We start from the raw sequence: 21,600 nt of genomic DNA on the forward strand, positions 1-21,600 counted from the left end.
TCTACTATGAAGCCATGCTGTTGTGATGGATGTAGTATGTTGTTTAGCATTGCCTTGCAGAAATTTGCAAGGCCTTTCCAGAAAACAACTTTGTCTAGATGGGAGCATATGTTGCTGTAAAACCTCTATATACTGCCCAGCATTGATAGTGCCTTTCCAGATGTGTAAGCTGCCTAATAGATAGGCACTAATGCAACCTCAAACCATCAGAGATACAAGGTTTTGAAATGTGCGCTGATAACAAGCTGGATGGTTCCTCTTCTCTTTTGTCTACAGGACACAGCATAAATCGTTTCCAAAAAGAATTTCATTTCTGATTCATCTGACCACAGAACAGTTTTCCATTTGTTCTCAGTCCATTTTAAATGAGCTTTGGCACAGAGAAGACAGAGGGATGGCAGGGTGAACTGTGTTGATGGACAATGATTTCTGGAAGAGTTCCTGAACCCATGCAGTGATTTTTTAATACTGACTCTTGGCTTGGCCCTTGCAAACAGAGATTTCTCCAGATTCTCTGAATCTTTTCAAGATACTATGTACTGTAGATGGTGGGATGCTCAAAGTCTACTGTCCCTACTGGTGACTAGTCTTGGGTGTACCCTCCCTTTCGCCCAATGACAGCTGGAGTAGGCTCCAGCCCCCTGCAACCCCAAATGGGATAAGTGGTGTAGAAAATGGATGGATGGATGGATGGACGGATGGATAGATGGAAGGTTGGATGGGTGGGTGGTTGGATGGAGGGATGGACGTACAGATGGTTGGATGGATGGTTAAACAACTCAGTTTCAACATCTGATATGTTGTTTATGTTTTACTGTAAAGAAATATGAGATTTGAAAATCACTGCATTCTGTTTTTATTTACATTTTACACAGAACTTCTTTTGGAACTGGGGTTGTAGAAAAAATGCTCAAACTGATTTTGCATGCCTTTGTATTTTCATGTAATGTTTCAAGGAAACTGTGAGGGTTTTTCAGGTAAGGGATAGAAAACAGTGTGCAGCTTTTCAGGAGTGTTTTAATCCTCTCACTAAGCTCTTCAGAGCTACAGAGAGAAGAGGGGATCAGAGGCAGCTCTTTGTCTCTCCAACTGTGTCAGTAGGCTAAGAACCAAGTGATACCAGGACAGTCAAGGTGAGGTTGGGCTGCTGTCCTCTTTCTCTGACTTACTCATTCTTGTTCTGAGAAGCTGTCTAAACAAGATTAGTGGAGGGGGAGAGGAGTGAGGGGCTGGGGATATGAGGAAGAGGTCGCCGAGATGAGGAGGACATGGAAGGGAAACTCAAGAAAGAAGGAAGGCAAAGTCACTCTCTAATGCAATCTTGACATTTCTGCTTGAAAACTCCTCTCTGTTGGTCAGTTTCTCTCCTACCTCCCTCCACCCTCCTCCCCTTCTCTCCCCTCTCTCCCTGCTCCTGTTGGAAGGGCCTCTCTCCATTACACGCTGGGTGAGAAATGGCTGACATTCATATTCCTTTGAAGCTGTCCCAGGCATGGGGCAGACAGAGTATGCCAATGGCTCTCCTAAAGCTGTTCCAAAGCTGTTGCAAAAACCCCCTGGCTCAACCTGGGGCCCCCTGTGTTGTCCAGGACCCTGTCCGTGGGCCCCGGACCTCAAAGGCTCCACTCAGCTAATGGTAATCACGGGTGACAGCTCGTGACACTCTTCTATTCTTCCCTTTTAGACCTCGGACCATCCGGCGACAATGGCCACCGTAATCCGTGTTAAAACTGTCTCCACTAACCTGGCTGGCATCAACAGCGGGCCAATGACCTCAAGCCTGGCCTGGTTACATGTGTGTGAGAGTGTGTGGTAACACCCATTGGGTGAGTTCAAACTGAGGGAATTGTACCCCTACATAGAGTGGGACAGTTGCAAGTCGAAGTAATGAGGTAACGCTGGCTTAACCCAGTATTTGCACACAGAGAGCCAGGTGCAGCCCTTTCTTTGCATGCAATGATAAAAGGGTATGCTGCCCTATCTTAGAAACAAATAGACTAAATAATTTCAAAAGTAATTAGGCAGATGATTTGTTATCTATTTTGTTTTGGAGATTCCTGCCTTAACCAAAATATAATGGACATGAATGGGAGTTAATTTATAATGATGCAGAAAGGGTGCAGTCCAGAGAGGTCATTGGGGTCCTTTTTAGGACATGAGTTCAAATGTGAGATGTTCTCTTGAGAGAGGCCAAATCAGCAACTAAGAAATAAATTCACGTCAATAGAGATACTGTCACTGGACCCATTCTAAATAAAGTGTACCTGCACTGAGCTTTTAAGTGGGTTACACTTTGCCTCATTTATTAATTAATTGTGTACAAAACTACATCCACCTTGACAGAGCTGACCTGTGTCACACATTAGAGACCAAAGTAGATTTATTTCCCTGGAAAGAGCAACACTTAAACACACACACACACACACACCCCCACACACACACACACCTTAAACGCATGGGGAGGTGGGGGGGCTCTCAACCAAACACACTAAGGCTCAACAGTGCCCACCCACTTCTTTGGCAGCGCTGGTTCCAGAAGTGAAATTCCTCATTCAAATCCCCCCGTAGACATTTCATAAAATCCTCACTAAAACGCTTTCAATGCATGAACCAAGCTAAACAGCTCCCTGACTACTCATGACAATTAAACATTTGATATGGCACAAAAACAAGGTTTGAAAACGTACAGAACACGATCAATTACAATTCATCTTATTCATTGTTAATGATACCTTTTCAAGCTTTCAAACGTACCACTTCCCTATGCGAATCTTTATTGTAGTGTTTACATTTTAAATGATAATTTTATATCATAATATATCATATCATATCATAATATGTGGGCTTGGTAGACCAAGCCAATCATAGACGTTGCTATGGCACGCAAACACTGTAAGTATTGTAGTATTTTTGGCTGAGATCACAGATGTTTTTCTTCAACAATGACATCTTACCAACTTTTGTCTTCTGAAGGAGCATCTACCATCATTTCCCACTCAGGTAGCCCATGGTAAGTCTAACTGGGATACATATAATAATATGACTAATAATCAAATCAACTGTGGAGAAAAATGAATGGGAACGGGAAACCACACTGCTGTGCCCTATACGACGAGTACAGATCAGCGCTGACCAGCACTGCCCGTCTCCACTCTTCACTTCTTATTTGGAACTGAGGACTCTGTTCAGTTGAAACACCTCCTCATAAAGCGTATTTACTAAACTGCTGTTTTTTGCTGTGTTTTCATTCGTAAATTTCTCGTGATAAAGGCAATTCACTTAAATTGCACTTCCACATTCACGATGGAAGCAGTCCCAGAATGCACATTTACTCTGGGGTTTCTACCAGCCAAACGCACTGTTTGCCTAGAAACATCACCAATGAAAAGTAAAGCTGATGCCAAAGTGCAAAGAAACTCTTGTTCCACAATAAGGACATTGCCGTGTTAGCTTGAAATGTCTCTTTCCCTGTGCATGTGTGGGTTCTCTCTAGGTAGTCAAGCTTCCTCCTACAGACCAAAAACATGCTCATTAGGTGGATTGGTGATTCTTAATTTGCAGTAGGTGTGAGTGTGAGCTGCCTGGTTGTTTGTCTCTATATGTCAGCCCTGTGATTGACTGGCGACTAGTCCATGGTATACCCCACCTCTCACCCAGTGACAGTTGGAATAGGCTCCAGCGCCCTGTGACTCTGAATGGGATAAGCGGTGTAGAAAAAGGATGGATATCAAGACTGAAAGTTATGTGTAAATTACATGACAGAAGGCAAGGACGATTTGATTGACAGGTGAGCGTGCTGTAGCTGCTTGCCAAGGAGGCTTAGGGCCAGCCTCAGCTACACCTCTTTAACAGTAAGTAGATTAATTGAAAGTTAGATGAAGATGGCATTTCCAACTGAATGACCACAATTGCTGCTCTTGTAACTTCTTCAGCAATTGATGTTGAAAGTCACTGAGACCACATCCATATTTTATATGGGAGAAAAAGTAACAAGGCCAGCTTGTCTTGTTAAGTTTCCTGTTGTTAATAAATGTTTAACCAAACAGCTTTGCCTTATCCCACCCTCTTCTGCTGTGTTTGGCTAGTAACTCATCCCCTAAAATAACTTTCTGTTCAAGATACTCTGTCATCCTACGGTTATGTACTTTAACTCCAATGACTAAAGGAGCTGGCTGTTTATGCCGTGTGCATAAATCCAGTTTGAACTCACCCAGTGGGTGTTACCACACACTCTCACACATGTAACCAGGCCAGGCTTTAGGTCAGTGGCCTGCTGTTGATGCCAGCCAGGTTAGTGGAGGCAGTTTTAACATGGATTACGAAAGCAATTGTTACCAGATGGACCGAGGTCTAAAAGCGACAAAGGAAAGTGTCATGAGCTGGAGGCTCCCCTAAAAAAGCTTCAAGATGCTCTATCATCGATGGGCATACTATAAATCCATATTAAATAATTGTTTAAGTCAAAGCCATAATTTTTGGGGTGCAGACGGCCCAGGAGTTAGGTCATACCTACGTACATTCATGGCCTTGGTTTAAGTCCATATAGCGGCTCCTTTTCCTGCACGTTAATACCCTCTTTTTCCTGTTTCCTATTCTAGACATCCTTTGCTGTACTGGTTAATGAGATAACTTGTTATAATTTGGCCCTTTATTTAAAAAAACAGATTGATTGAAATTAAAAGTTGAACTAGTTTGTTGAAACGTAAAGCGTGTCTATCAGCCAAATCACAAAAACTTAACTTTAACTGTTAATAACTGACTTCTTGTAAGTTTTGGAGGAAGGTCAATATGGACTTTTTTTCTTGCATGGACATGGTATATACCTGTAGCAACTTTCATAGCTTATATGGAGCTTTCATCCACTCCAAGTGCTGATTTTAGGGAGTACTGTGGAGCTATTTTGCAATGCATTTCCATGAAACTACTATAAACCTTTCTGTAAATTTAAAAGGATGGTCATAATGAACTTTTTGTACCTGTTTTTATAAATATGTGTGTGTGTTTCAATTTCTTGTATCAAGCTCTAGCCCAGTCCCAGGTCTGATGTGGAGCCATTCTGCATCTTTTCACAAACACTTCTGACTTTTTTGGAAAGTTTGGTAAGTTTTTGAGCATGCTGAAGGCTCCAAATTAGCAATTCTTCTGGCAGAATAACAGGGTGGGAAATTAGCACCCTCCACCAGCCAAAAGCAAGTATTTCTGAGCAGTGTCTGGCGTATTCATACCGTCCACTGGAGCAGTTGAATAAAAGTAAACAGCATAAACTGAGTACTTTTTTTTTTTGTTTTTGCTTGTTTTACTCATCTGAAGTCCAAGATAGTTAGATAATGCCTGAATTTCAACATGAAATTGTAGGAATCATGCACAAAGTATTTACATCTCCTAAGTCTGACACAACGGTGTGGAGCACTGGTGCACCTACTTCCTCTTAATCTACTAATCTTGACTGAGAAACTATCAAGATTTATAATACTAAATATAAATTCTTAGGGGTTCACAGAGGTCATGGTTCAGTTCATTGCTCAGTTTTTGGCTCATGGATCAGAACAGATTCAGTTCATCAGTAAAAGGAACATAAGGTCCAAAATCTATAGGCGTAATTCTAGATTTCCCTCTAGATTGGTTGTTTATACTGTCATCTGTGATGACCGTTTTTCTCCATTAAGACCACAGACGAGGAGGAATTCAGATGTATTTGTCATGGAACTACATGCAATGAACCATGACCCTCACACTGTGGCGTTCGGGATGAAAACAAACACCCTTTCAACCTACTATGCTTAAATACTATAATCCTTGATTTTCATATTATACCTCATAGCATTACACTGCCTGTCAAAATAAAGTGGCTGGTAAAAAATGTGAGTGGCTGGTAGACTTTTAAATCCACTAGACAGAGTTGCAGGTAGGTGGAAAAATGAATTTCCAACCCTGCAGAATGCTAATTATTTGAATTCCTTGCATTTCTAGGGTCCCAGCTTTAAGGTCGGTGCTCAGGCTATTTTCAAGTGGACTATTGGACCCTGCTAAATGTATTTAAGTGTTCTTCACCTTCGTGAGAGTAAGCTTGTGGGTTGTAGCAGCTAGCAAACTCATCATGGATCAGAGTTGTGATCCGGGATGTCATTTGGCAAAAACTTGCTTAATATTTCCAAGAAATATGGTTAAGGTCTTTCATCATTTTCCTCCCGATCTTTCAACACGTCTGAGGGAGGTGAGGGTGGAGGCAGACAACTTTGAGGATATCTTAAAACCACTGTTATCCCCCGATACCACTTTGAGTAAGTGAGGAAATATGGCTGTTCTTAGGGAGGTATAATCTTTGCAAAATGTATGAGAAAGATTTGACAACTTACCCCTTTCTCAATGCTCCCCGTCTGGCACAGAGTCCCCTCTGCGGCAGGTATACTGTTAGTTACACAGCGGTTGCTTTTGCTAAGGCACCAGAGCTCTCTACACACTTCCTAGGAAAGAAGGCAAAAGCAAGTTGGTCAGAATAAATCATTTCAGCAGACTGGGGGGGTTATTTGTTGATGAATAAGGTTGAGAATGATTTATCAGTAGTCTTTGTGGTTTTCCTCTTTTTTCTTTGTTGTCTGTGAGAGATGAGTATGAACACAAACAGCATGGAATCCATCTATAAATCTACAACTAATCAGGAGAGGAGAGGAGATGAAGGGACCTCATCGAGTCTGCTAACTTCAAGAGCCCATATGCTTTGGATCATGGAGCATCTTGAGCAATACGCCAAGGGTCACTGGTTGCTATTAATGTTCTCTTATGAGAAATGAAGAGTCAGCTGGATCAACACCACCATGACTAACGTTTGCGCACGTTTGCCTCAGGACCACAGGGGACCGTGACATCAGTTCAAGAAATCCAATTTCTGCTTCATAGGGGAAATCAAGAGTGAGCAAGAGGCCTCCCAAGTCTTAGATAAAGACGAGTTGTAGGCCGGACAAATATCTTTAGTATTACTGAGCGGTCTGTGTAAACACCCCTCACTCCTCAGTCTGGAGCGTAAGGAGAATCCATTTAGATTACCCAAAGAGGGGAGTCGGTGAGAGAGAGAGAGAGAGAGATAGAGGGTAGACAGCTCCAAGTTGCCCCCAAATAAATAAAACCATAAAGTGAACACATGTTACAAGGACAGCTCTGCACAAACTTGCATTAGATTTCCCATTAAACCAAACTGGGTCGACTTGCCTCTCAACTTCAAAGGCTTTTACAGGACAATTGTGTACGGCAGAAGAGCAGGCCCATGAAAAAGAGTTATGATCCCGTGCAGATTCTGACCCCGGGGGTCAGTAAATATGCCACGGCCCCGCAGCTCCCTGAGCCTATCCAGATTAAATAAAGCGGCAAACTGCCACTCTCTGGTTGCAGCAGCTCCCCTCGGCCAGCTGGTTTCAATAAGCTGCCCCGCTGCTCCATTCACTATCTGGGCCCTGCTAAAAGGTCAGTGGCCGGGGCCTTAACGAACATGGATGTGGGCCTGATTGATTTACGCAAAAGAGTGAACAAGCGGGCGATAAAAAAGGGCAGGGGGACTCAGTAAGGGTCTCGCTAATATAGCCATCAAAGGTTGTTTGTTTTTCATACCTCCAGCTTCCTGTGTCGGTAGCTTTGAGCATGACTAAAGTAGTCACTAAAACTTAATTATTGCTATAAATTACCCAAACTTCCTCTCCTGACATTTGAGTTACTTTTCCCACCTCTGACACAGGCTCACGCTGGGATTTAATGGTGGTGATATCCCCTCCTTCTAAAGGTGTCGTCAGCCATATCCAGTGAAATACTGCATCAGTGGTTCAAAACCTCTTTGGGTGAAGTGGTCTCTGAGTACAAAGCAGTTTTACTTTTGTTTGATTTTTTAGCTATTTGATTAGAAGTCCCGGATGGTTTCCATGAATGTGATTTTATCTTGTGCCACTGCATTTGATGGACACTGCACAACCAAACAGTCATAAAAGTGTCCCAATTATCTCCACCAAGTTTTGCTGGATGCTAAAGTCATCTCTTAATTAAACAGATGTAATGGTTTAAAAACAGCTTAATGATTTTGGAAAAAAGAAAAATCAGACTGAGTAAAATGGTAAAAAATAAAACTAAATGAGTCTACAACCATGCTAACAACTTTTCCAGGCATATTCATGACCACAAGGTTTAATTGCTGAACTTTTTGTCACAATGACAGAAGACCACTGGTATGTCCCTCAAATAAATTCACCGACTGGAGTGTTAAGTCTCATGTTTAAGCAGAAGCTTCTCGTGCCTTTGTTTCATGTTTTTTCTACAGTTGCCTGCTTTCACTTCTGTCCTGCAATGCAGTTAAAGATGATCACTGAGATAACAAGTCAACAAGTCTCCTCTTGTGATAGGAAGCATGTGCAATATAACAAATACAGGATGGATATAATTTACAGACATTATGAGTATGCAAGCATGTGTTTCCCTTTGGATTGCTGATACTTTGTCATTCATTGTGTTGCCATATGACAATTCTGGAGGCAGCAAATGTGTAAAACACTAGATCCTAACTACTTTACCTGCAGATACAATAAAATGCATCGCATCATATTGCATTGTATCGCATTGTTCATTTCATATCGTATCTCATCTTATCATATCATATCACATAAAACCATGTCTTGTCTGTATTCTATTGTATTGTATTCTATTGTACTGTATCATATTGTACCGTATTGAATGATATTGTATCGTATTGCATTCCATCATAACATATTGTATCATATCCTATTGTATTGTAGCATATCGGATGGTATCCCATGGCATCATATCATATTGCATCACACTGTACTGTATCATATCATATCCTATTGTATGTAATGGTACTGTATTATATTGTATCGTATCGTGTCTTGCTGTATTATACAGTATCACATCATACATTATTTTATCTTGTCATATATCATATTATGCTACATATTGTTTTGCCTCTCATTATATTGTATCCTATCTTGTCTTGCCGTATTGTATTGTATCATATCACATCCTACTGTATCTTATTACATCTTATCACACGGTATCTTATTGTATATTGCCATATCGAATCGTATTGCGTTGCATCATGTTTTTCTGCCTCTCATCGTATTGTATCCTGTGTTTTCTTGTTGTTTTGTATCGTATTGTATCATATCACATTGCATCGCATCCTATCCTATCGTAATGAGTCAACCTTTGGGACTGATGGGCAGCAAAAAGGCAGCATTTCACCAGGGTTTTCCCATCGTATTGTATTGTATCATACTTCATATCATATCACTGTTTTTCTAATATAATATGAGTCTACTTTAAGTGCCTTTGAGGTATTTTCATTTACAACAAAGACTTCTGCCACCAATGTGAAACGACCTGTACTACTAATGCTGTAGTAGTGGGCAAAATGGGGACTACTCCCTGTTACACACAACAGTACCAGTTCTACAATCACATCATGCAAAAAAAAAAAAAGAAAAAAAAATTATGTTGAGTTTAAGTCATATCAGTTTGATGTAGGACCTAGCTATTAAGCTTTGCATCAAAGGTTTACTTACATAGATTAATTAGTCTTTGCTTGTTATCATGCCCCTTAAAAAATCAGATAAAAACAAAAATGTTCCAGTTTAATTAGCATTTATGATTCAAGGCTACAAGAAAGACTAAAACTTTATTTTGTATGGCAGTTTTTCTTATTTTGGATCCTTGTAAAAATCTCGTGGTCTTTTGTGGTGCTTTGGATTCAGGGCTCTACAACATAGTTTCACGGTACACACTAGGTCATGTGTGATGATCGGATGTGTGGTCCTAAAGATGAGCGAATATGGTGAAGAGTTGTTGCCAGGAATTTAGTATCCTGGGGTTGAATACATAATAAATCCTTCTGACATCTTACAGTCCAAGCCAATGAGTTCAACCAGAGAAATATTAAAAACCACATTATGAGTGTGCAAGATTATTTATTGTTATGTTAGAGATAAACTTTAATATGCTTTGGCTAGACTTCCTTGAGTTTCCCATCAGTGTTCTTCTATAAGTTATGGCTTTAGAAACCAGACTCTTCCGTTCATTAGACCTTTTATCCATTTCTGTGGTCACATCGGTCCTGTAAAGAGTCACATAGGGCATCTCTTTCACAGATGGCTTCATGAAATAGATCAGAAGAAAAAAATCCAATCTAGCTTTGTTGGAACCCAATCCGCTCATAAATGTTCTTCTTTCATGCTGATCTAAAACCACAATTATGAGCTTAGAGGCCAAAATAACAGGGCTTGATTTGAGGCCTGTTATAATCTGCTGTCAGATATTTCTTTCAGTGACGTGAAATTACTCTATGATCTCAGCTAATCTCACTCCCCTTTTTTCTCTGACACTTGATCAAATATTTATGTAACGTCAAACAATATCTCATTATAGTTCATTAAATCTTTGAGGATTTCTCAGCCCCTCCTTTTACAGTAGGGTTTTTACTTGTCTGTGTCACTTAATGTGCTGTGGTTTTATTATTTCCCAGGACGAGAGTTATGGTGAGGTAAGTAATAATCATCACAGATGAGGGGAGTGTTGATGTCAATCCTTTGTCTCTTTGTCTGGTGAGTTAATGGGTTTAAAAGATGAGTAAGACTTTGTGTGGAATTACTTTCAGTTTGACCCTCTTTAATCTCTATGAGAAAAGATAAACTATTATTATCTAAGAGAGGATTAAACACATTATAACCGTCCAACATAAATAAAATAAAAAAATAAGCAAATGGGCTGCATTTTTAACGCTTGACAAACGTGTGAGGATTAGAACATGGGAAGACTGTTAACTTACTGACCAAACTTTGGTCGATGAGTCAGTAATCATTTTGGTCATTTAGCTATGAGAACACTTTGACCTAGATCTTTGACTCACGGTTTAAAAACCTCCTCAGTTTGTTGGCATGTCTGCAAGATTTTTCCTTTAGGTATTTCTGAGATACACAAAAATGGGATAGAAATAAATGCAAACTTGAACAATTTCTGATGGTCATCCGCCTCCAAAAGGTTTATAGTTGTCGTACAGTGAAAGTACAGAGTGAATAGGGTTGTGGTAGATTCATTGGTAGAAATCTTAAGTATGCAGGTTAAGCAGTGTGGAGGTCAAATAAAACAATGACTAGTGACTTCCAGACTCTAATATCTTTACCATCAAGTCCAAATGTAGGCTTGTGCCTAATTTGACAGAAAGCCTTCAATAGATTAGTCAAATATTGTGCTCACGAGATGTAAGGTCACTGAGACTTTGACGGTGAGTCTTTGAGTCAGAGTGGATATTCGAGCAAAGTTTGAAGAAAGCTCCTCAAGTGTTTACATTCCCAAGCAAGGGAATAACATGAGTCCAACTGACTTTGACCTTTAACCTCCGAAATCTGTAAAGTACATCCTTGAGTCAGAGCGGATATTTGTGCAAAGTTTGAAGGAAATCCCACAAGCTTTCTAAAGACATCAAGTCCCCAAGCATGGGATGAACAGGAGGCCTTATAACAGCATCCTGTGGTATTGTATAATTTTGCATTGGGCTGTCCTGTACTATAAGTTATTTTGCACTCTTGCATTGTGTTGTATCAGATCTAAAAAATTGGAATCAGATTGAATTGCATCCTGTTGTATCATACTGAACCAGTTCATTTGGTATCATAGCGTATCTCACCATGATGTGTTGTCTCATATTGTATCGTATTGAATTGTACCAATGCATAGCCTAATAATCATATTGATCAAACCAATACATCTATGCTATCGAACTGATTTGTACTTTATTGTTGCACAGCGGATCATGTAGAACAGATTTGCACTACATCACATTGCATAGCCTCACATCGTTTCATATCGAACTGATTAATGTTGTATGTATGTAATTTAGTATCATATTTTAAGTAGAGTCCCTGTGTGAGCAATATTAAGACATTGATCAGAGTTTCCTTTGAATCAGTGAGCAGAGGACAGGTGAGCGTGTGATGCTGGTTTCTTACCCCATACTTGCACTGCCGTGAGGAGGCTCCGTACTGGAAGCGACACTGCTCGTCTGCATCGTACACCTGCCCCGGGGCCACTGTTGGGTACAGGAAGTCTCGTTTCAGAGGTTCATTGTCCAGACACGTCCCCCGACCTGAGCTGTCAAAAAGACAAACCTACAATAGGATTGTTTCTTACACAAAGAAACCTTTCTACACTTGGAGATGGGAATGGCAAAGATGGTAAGATTTAGCCCAATCTTCCACTTTCATATGGGATCTTTAAGTGATCTATAACTTTTTTTCAGCTTATTTTTTGGATGTGAATTCCTGACTAATGGAAAGACATTTAAAATGATACAGACAATTGTTTCTGTCAATTGCCATGAAACAGATTGTAGTGGCTGTAATGATACCCCTATGGAAATCATAGACTAATGGTTCTGTTTAATGCAAATGACAGGCTCAGACTTAAAAAAATAAAAAAGTTTAAAACTCTTCACACAAAACTCCCTACAAAAAACAGCCCTTATACTCCCACCTTGAACATAACCAAGCTCCATTAATAAAAACAGCAATTTTATATGGATAGTTGCTTTAATTAAGTAAGTAGAGGTCAGCAGTTGAACCAAAAGGTTGTTTGTATGCGTCCCCATTGGACCAAGTCTGTAACTTCCCATCCTGAGTACTGCCAACGTGGTCTTGAGTAAGGCACAGAACCCCCAACCCTTCAAGCAGCAATCTTTTGTGGGCAACAGTCCTGACTTTAGCACCTGTCCATTGGTGCATGTCCACATTTCATGTCATATAGTATGGTATCGTATCTGTGAAATCTTCCTGGAACTTTAGACCCTGGTGGAAACGCAGACAATAGTGGGTAACAGGAACCATTTAGTTTCTTCAAGAGAAGTCCCTGACTACACCATTTATCCCACTAGGGGTCACAGGGGACTGGGGTTAATCCCAGCTGTCCCTGGGTGAAGTGAAGTATATCCTGGACTGGTCACCAGTCAATCAAAGGGTTGACATGAAGACAAACCACAAAGACAAACCATCTATCCATTCATTCATTTATTTTCTTCCACTCATCTGGTGCTGGGTCACTAGCAGGTGACTAAAGGTCAGTTCAGATGGGATGTACAGTATATTTCCCCGAATTACATAATTTCATTCATACGCATTCATATAAATTTACATGCAGCTGACATAGAAAAAGGAGCAGTGTGGGGTTAAGTGTCCACATCCACTTGTGACTGCAGGAGCTGGGGATTGAACACCCAGCCTTCTTGTTGGCAGACGACTGACTCTACCTACTGATCCACAGTCACCCCAAAAAATAGTAAGGTACACAAAGTATAGCTATACCTTAAGTTGCAGCCTCTACACCTTTTATCAACGCTACAGACTTCAGTAATCCACTGAAGAAGCAACTCCAAAACCATCTATACCTAGAAGTAACTTTGACCCTAAATGTGTTAAAAAAAAATGAAAAGCTCTGGCCTGGTTGGAATTCCCCCTTTACAACCTCAGCTGGCATTGTTTGATTTATTTTTAGCACCCAACTACCACCATAGGAAGCTTGTCAAGGGTCTCCAATGACATGTAGTTAATGCTGATATCACACATCAACACCTCCTCATCAAAGGGAGTGTTGAAGCACGAGCAGAGACATTTCACCAGGGGCAATGTGCCTGTCTTAAAATCCCGCCCTCTCTGATTATATGGCTCCATGCTTCACTGTCCTCCTTATGGCGAGTCCAGAGAATGAAGTAATCGAGCTGGAGAGAGAAATCTTGGTAATTTATCCAGGCCTTGGATTATGTTTAGTCAAAGAGTCAAATACTGTGCTTACAAAGAACTTACACACAGCACAGTTTAGTGTCATATTTGCTTAACAGTGTCTTTCGTTAGAGTCTGTTTATGTGTAGTAGTGAGGGTATCTTCGAGGGCAGCTCACAGGATAAAATTTAGTATTACTCTTTTGACCTTTAACAAACATGTAAGACACTCAAATCATCCCAAAGTGCCAATAAACAGCCACAGATGTGTTTCATTTTGATCTCGACCTCCCCTGTTCCTCCCTGAGTCAGAAGTTCCTCTCAAGGCGAGCTATCCCTGCGACTATTTACTATAACACTGTGTTCTTTCCAGCTGTGGCAGCTGCAGCATGCAGGAGGAAAGCTTCCAGTCCCTCGAAAGGAGAAGTTGGCCTGTTGACAACAATAATGCAGACTGCAGCTTGGGCCCAGAGCACATTAGAAGTTGAGGAGTTTTGACACATTTGTCTGCCTTTACCCCAATAGAATGGGGATGAATAGGAGTTTTTCCTACTACGTGAACTTTAGAGGGTACTTCTGCATTTCTCAAGGTACATGGAAAAGTAGTAGAGTAGTAAAATGAATTTGATAAAATAAAAAGCATGATATGAACTGCAGGCTGCAGCAAAACAAAAAGCAGCCCCTTCAAACTGTCAGTAACCTGCACTGTGGTAAGTAACTGGGGCATTGTTTCTTTTTAAATTTTTGTTTTTGTTGCTTTGAAGCAGCACAGACTAATTTAAATCAGCTTTATCTGGCCAGCAACAAATGCTGGAATTTTAAAAGTTTGAATTAAACCAATCAGAACAACCACTACAGTGAAATGAGGCTGAACAGAAAAATTGTCAAAGGTTTTGATATTTCAGTACATTTGGTGACAAAACACCACCTGTTTTAAAATATTCATTTATTCCTTGCATGGGAAGTATTTCACATTAAAGTGAGAAACCTCCCATACAAAGTGTTTGGGAAGGGCAGTTACAAAAATTCTCAGTAGGTGATTGGACGAACGTTCTGCCTGTCACATTCATTACTGGCCAATCACAGCCCGACAGGTAGGCGTTGCCTTAGTTTATAAGTGGTGGAGCTTGTTGGTGGATAAAACCAATTTAAAGAAGAAATGCGGCCCAGTTTTGATAAAACTGCTACGTTACTATGGCCACATCCAAGCTAGTCGCTACTCCAGCAGCCATACCAGCTTACAGAGCAACTAAACCCCGCCAGTTACTCTTCTAAGCAGGTCGGGAGAAAAGAAAAAACATCTTTTCTGTTATGAAAGCTTTCCACATGGTTCCTTGCTCTTATTGTAGAAAAAAAGTGGGCCAGTTCCAATAAAACTACAGCTATACCATAGCTTCATCCGAGCTAAACCCTGTACTGCTAAACACTTTACCTGATAATACCCTTATACTGATTTGTTTGTTTGTGTTTATTTTTACAAAGCTGCTAATTTTAATAGATAATGTAAAAAAATATCAATGTGAAGCTGTCACAGAGTAATTGCACGTTCACTCTCACCATCTTCTTTTCTGTCTGAGAAATGAGTAAATCTCAGAGACTTCATGTGACTTCAGAAGAAAAATCAACACAGAGGACTTTCAAAACGTAAATGAAGCTAATTTACAGTGCAATAAAAAGAGCATGCCGGAGTGTGCCTGAAATTTTAGTATCGCAAAAACAAGACGTTATTCAATATTGAGTATCCAACACCTTTTTTCCTTTTTTTGTGGACATGGTATTGAAACAGTTATTAGGTTGTTTTATCCGTATTATATTTATATTCATGCTCTTTTGCCAAGCAATTTTGATAAGAAGTTTGTCTCACTGACACCTCTTCGACACCAAATTTAAAATCATAAATTGCAATATTTAAACTGGTGATCAGCTGTTTTGTTTTTCAAAAATGAAATGTGCATGTTGAGGATCTTTTGTTCTTGAAATTGACAACTGTAATGGGGAACTGCATGGTCCAAATATCTCATATTAAATGATAAGAGCATAGATAGAGACATAAAATACTGTTTGTTTTTATTCCAAAGTCATCAGTGTTCAGTACATTGAACTTTAATGTTCCAGATCAAGAAAAGCAAAAGCTTTCTTTCCCCTTTTTGCCCTCTTTCTCCTCTTTCTTCTGTCATGTGCTCTCCCTCCTTCCCCTGTTCTTAGACACTGAATGGAATAATCCCATTTCTTGGCTCTTGCTCCTCCTTGGATCCTCCTCATCATCCTATAGAGAGAGACAAACCAGCTTCTGAGGGCCTCAGACTCCCTGCGCACTGAGGACTAGCCTCACTATTTATTGGTTTGGAGGGAGACAAAATAGTCAAAGTTTAAACATAAAGGCTATTATTTGACTTGTCGCGAAGGCTTCCTGTCCGCTGGATTCAGCCAAATTCATTATGCTGAGCGGAAATATCATCTAATAAGCGAGAACATCAGCGATCCCTGAACTCTGACACCAGCCTCTTGTGGAGATATGAACCAAACTGAGTGGACCGAACTAGCGTAGAGACAGCTACATCAAACTAAACCCATCAATTATCTCAGGAAACACATGTCTAATACTCAAAAATGTGGTCTGTGGCAGCTTAATAAACCCAAACAACCCTGCCTGTTAACATTTTTAACAGCATAAACTGTGACTGAACTGTGAGAGCATTCATAAACCATGCCTTAAAAAAACCCAAACAAAGCACCACATATTGCTTTAGCAAGACGGTGAATCTAGGCCAACACCGCAGCCAAAGTTGTTTACTTGGCGGGGGGATGCATGAGCGATATCCAAAACTGTGATTCAGGGAGAGAATGGGAGGATAATTGGAGTTTACAGAACAGACAGAACTCTTTGTGGAAAAAATAAAAGCTAAAGGCAATAAAGCAGAAAGAAAAAAAACTTGACAGATGGAATCAGAGAGAAGTGTATCAAAGGTGAAGTAATACTTGATTCTGCTAAGAGGACAAGTACAACAAGTTTGTCTCTATTTTAGCTCTGATCGTTCTCAGATACTCGAGCCAGAAAGAGGACAGGACCCAGGCGGAGCAGCAGAGAAGCGGCTCTTTGTACCCCCGCTGGGAGCTGGCATATAATACTGTCGTCTCTGTCACAAGTGCTGTTCAGCGACCCTCCTCTAACAGCTTTCAGCCGGAAACATCATCTGACAACCACAGGCCGCTATTATCGGCTTTCTTGGAGGGCCTGGCTGAGCTAAACATGAATACACAAACAGACACAAGCACAAAGACGTGCCGCAGACTTGCAGCTCATCCAACTGAAGCTTCACCGAGGGGTCACGTATTAAGATCTGAACTTCATAGACGAGCCAACAAGGCAAACTGCAGACAGAGAAACTAACTTTACAGGAGGGATGGATAAGAAGGGCTTTATGTGTGCAGTGAATGAAATACTAGCAAATCAATTTGTTTTATTGTAAGGTGATCTAAAACTGTTTGACTTTTTGTACAAACTCCAATTCCCAAAAAGTTGGGATGCTGCCTAAAACAGAAGAAAAATAAAGAACACAGCAAATTGCTAATACTTTTCTACTTGTAATTGACTAAATACAGCACAAAACAAGATGTTCAATGTTCAAACTTTTGAATATAACTGTGTTTTTATAAACTTTCTGAATTTGACGCCTGCAGCGTGTTCCAAAAATATTGGTACATGAGCCAAAAAAGACAAGGTAAACTGTAGAATGCCCAAAAAAACACCTGGAATATTCTACGGTTAAGTAAGTTAACTGGTAACAGGTGATAGTACCATGACTGGGTAAAAAAGGAGCACTCCTGAAAAACTCAGATGTTCCCATACAATGAAGGTGCGAGGTTCCCCACTAAGTAAAAGACTGCGTGGGCCTATAGCCAAACAGTTTATCAGCAGCGTTACTTGCCAATTACTTTCATGGAATTTGGAGATTTCACTGTCTACAGTCAATAATTTCATCAAAAGATTTATAGAATCTGGAGAAATCTCTGCACACAAGCAGTAATGCTGAAAACCAACAATCAATGCCCATAGCCTACAACTTCTCAGATGACACTGCATTAAAAACCAGCATTATTCTATGATGGATATTACAACCTGGACTTGGAAACACTTCAGAACACCGTCATCTAACACAGTACATCACTGCATTTAAAAAGGGGGGTTAAGACTCTACCATAAAGTGAAAGCCAAATATCATAAACATTCAGAAGCACCGCCAACTTCTCTTGGCTTGAGTTCATCTGAGATGGACTGATCTATAGTGGGAAAGTGTGGTGTGGTCTAATGAGTCCACTTTTGTTTTTGTTTAAGGATTTAATTGCATTTAAGTCCTCTGCGTTAGGACCATCCAGTTTGTTATCAATGCAAAGTTCAAAAGCCAGCAGGTGTGATGGGTGTATTAGTGCTATGGCATGGGTAACATGCACATCTGTGAAGGCAGCATTAACAATGAGAGGTACATACAGGTTTTGAAGCAACATACAGTGTGCCTCCATCCAGACAACATGATTTTCAGGTATGTCCCTGCTTATTTCAGCAAGACAATGCCAAACCACATTCTGCACTTGTTACAACAGCATGGCTTCACAGTGAAAGAGTAAAGGTACAACAGTAGTCTGCATGCAGTTAAGACCTGTCTCATAAATTGTACGGCACAATATGAAATGCACAATACAACAGAAACTGCACTTTTGAGCAACTTTTAGGGTTCTCTATAAAATGGATTAAAAAGGAATGGATCCATGCAGCATGGTTGGGAGATAAGGCTTTTGTCTTCTTCTTGTCAAAATCCCCTCCATTACCCACACTGCAAACCAACTGTAAATATTTGGTCAAAGATTTGGGTGTTTTTGGCTAACGTGTCCTGGGGGTGCTCACCTCAAGCAGAGATGAGGAGCAGAGCCACAGAGGTCTGGTCTTCCCCTGACCTGTAAACACACTTTCATGTGTTAAATTGGTGGAATTCCCCTTTTTTAAACAATGAACCTAACAGCCGCAGTGGTCTCAAATGAAAAATCTGACTTTTCTGCACAGACTGAGACCCTGGGTGGGCTGTGCCACTGTTGGGAAACTGTTTCATTGTGTAGGAAATCAGAGCAATCAGAAAGGGGGTCAGGATTGTTCCAGAAGGAGGGAAACACTGCCATTCGTATTTTAACTTCTTAAACCATTGCAGAATGACTGACTTATCTTTGATGGAATAAATGGATAAAACTCAGAAAAATGGGTCTAAAAAGCCACGTTGACTCAGTAGATCATGAGGACAAACGTGGCACGAGGACCAAATTTTAAAATAGAGACAGAAATAACATGCCAGCTCCAGCTTTCAGTGAGTCATGGTACTTTTAAAGCTGCTTAAATCAATATCTTCATTACATCAATGGGTTGAAAAGCTATGATGTGAATGAGTCAAGACCACAACCACCTTCCTAACTGGATCTAAAAAGTTTTTTTTAAACATGAATTGGCTCATTGTTTAGTCTTTTTTCCAGGGTTACTATTGTTGTTGTGGTATCTCAAAGCACTTATTTATTTCAGGGACAGGCAGCTGTTAAAAATCCTCTTCTGGCCGAGACAAAAAGACTGGCTGGTGAGGATGGGAGAGGACTGAAGCCTTTTTAAATCGGTGCATTTTTATGTACAGTTAAGTTGAGCCACAGTGATAATTCCATTAGGGCGTGTAATTGGACTAAAATCATTGTCTCCAGGGAGAATCAATTTATTGAAGGAAGAGCATGAGACTTTACTACAGCAGGTTGTGATACTGTAACAAACAAATTAGCAAGCGGCAAATGGGTTTAGTGTTAAACAGTGAAAATAGGGACTTTACAGCTCTCTTCATTCTGACCAAAAATGTGTAGTTCTTGCTTAAGCAGTTGCCATGTTGATACCTTCATCTTTATGGCTTTTTCTACACGTTTATGCCATTCTACTTTCGTGTCAAAGCGCAGCTCAGGGAACGAGAGCATGCTCAGACATGGGTCCAACTGAGGTTAATTTATGCACCTCAGTTGGACTCTTATCACATGCAACCACATTAGCCAATTATTTTTTGTCACACTTTCAGTCACACTGATATGTTTATGTGTATTTTAATAGTCCAGTTTTGGTTGGACTTGAAGCAACTATTTTCAACATCTTTGTTAACCTACTGCCTGCTGAAGGCAAAAGAGATTTACTAGAGAAACTCTGGAGATTGCTACCTATTCATAGTTTTCAATCACATGACAAGCAGGGAGGACAAGAGCGTAGGACAGTAGCAGCTACCACTGACCACTATGTGAAGCTTCAGCACCAGGCATTTTAATTGTCTGTCTCCTCTAAACTGGTTTACATCACCTGATATCTGAAGAAAACCAAAATATTAATCTGCACTGTACTTTGTTGTCACTTTGGACCTTGTACAGCAGCTGGAAAACTGTTAAAATCACTAAATTAGAAAAACCAAGGAGGAGAGTCCTTCCAATTACACAATTGCCAGGTTGAAGATCTATAAAAGTACCAACAGTTTTATATATTTACAATGTTTCTGGGGCAATAATGCAGCTGGTTGGGAAGTGCAAGAAATTCTTCATCATTAAAGCAGAGGCGGGTGCTAAAAAGCTAACCCAGCTAGTTTTACTCTACATTGTGAAGATCACTGTCAGCTGTTAGTCAGTGTTCTGGCACTGTAATTTGAGTTAAAAGAAAGTCATTTTCTGCATAGGGTTATGAAGTCAAAATAAGGAAAAGCTTACATGGTGCTACTGTATTGTTCCTGGTGCATCTGATGGCATTTATCATCTTTTTGCACCTCTCTGTTTTGTCTTTCTCACATGGCGCCTTGTAGAAGTATGAAAAGGGCTTGTCTCCTCAACAGTTAGGGAACAACAACTTTCTTTGATCCTAGAAAAAGGAAATAAGGGCGCATTCACACCAGAGCTGTTTGGTCCACTTTAAACAAACTCTGGTCCTATGAAATGGTCCTTTAAAGCTCTGAAATGCCATTATTTTTAATAAAAGCCCATGCTACTTTAAGGCTCAGTCCCTTTAACAAGCCTGGTGTTACCACGTGCTATAACAACAGGTGTCAATAAAAGGCCCCCGTGCTTTCTGTGCTGAAATATTGTGTGAAGGTATATGAAGACCTGTGTCTCATTATTGTCCGTCTCAAAAAAGGCAGGGTCATTTCACAGACTGCACTAAATAAAAGCCTGGGCATTTAATTGAAGTTTTACTGTATCTAAAGGTTTAAAAGTATCAAGAATAGCCTTTAAGAGATAAAACTGTCATAATGAAAGAGCACTGCAGCTCAAATAAATTAGAGTTCATTCCCAGACTCTAAAGACAAGTAGCTACTGATACTTTTTGGCCCTCTGTCATTCTTTTCTCATGCCAGGCTGGCAGGTTTCAGTCAGCAATCCTTCATTCTGCCACATCGCCACCATTTCCAACCTCAGTTTATTTGTGCTTTTCAGGTTTTTGTCTTCTCTGACCTATCCACAGAGCAGTGGTTGAAGTCAGCTGGCCGACGCATCACCGCAGGAGCCCTAACATCACCCGCCTTGTGGTGTGAGGATGCAAAGGGTGGAAGGCACCCAGCTATCAAACACAGCCACAAGGAGGTCTGGCAGGAGCCTCAGTGATGAAATGGATGTGAATAAAAATGAAGAAGGACTACCATATGAGCTGGTCTCACCACAAGGGTCAGACAGAAGCTGTAAGGAGGCTGCAAGACAGGAGCTGGAAAACAGGCATGCACCTTTTTTCCTCTCCTGCTCACACAAACATATGCAGCTGAATCCAAACACACTCAGACAGCCCTGTGGAGAACAACTAT

At 40.5% G+C, this 21,600-nt stretch overlaps 1 protein-coding gene across 1 annotated transcript in view; it reads right to left on the bottom strand.

The window, feature by feature from the left end:
* Positions 1-21,600, bottom strand: part of adamts6 (ADAM metallopeptidase with thrombospondin type 1 motif, 6) — a 115,523-nt gene that overhangs the window by 61,445 nt on the left and 32,478 nt on the right. The window contains exons 11-12 of the mRNA XM_041810222.1: positions 11,997-12,138; positions 6,357-6,464 (exon numbers count right to left, since the gene is read on the bottom strand). Coding sequence (XP_041666156.1) covers positions 6,357-6,464; positions 11,997-12,138 — 250 coding nt within the window. The remainder of the gene's footprint in view (positions 1-6,356; positions 6,465-11,996; positions 12,139-21,600) is intronic.

This window comes from Cheilinus undulatus, linkage group 17, assembly GCF_018320785.1.
Source record: "Cheilinus undulatus linkage group 17, ASM1832078v1, whole genome shotgun sequence".
Taxonomy (NCBI): domain Eukaryota; kingdom Metazoa; phylum Chordata; class Actinopteri; order Labriformes; family Labridae; genus Cheilinus; species Cheilinus undulatus.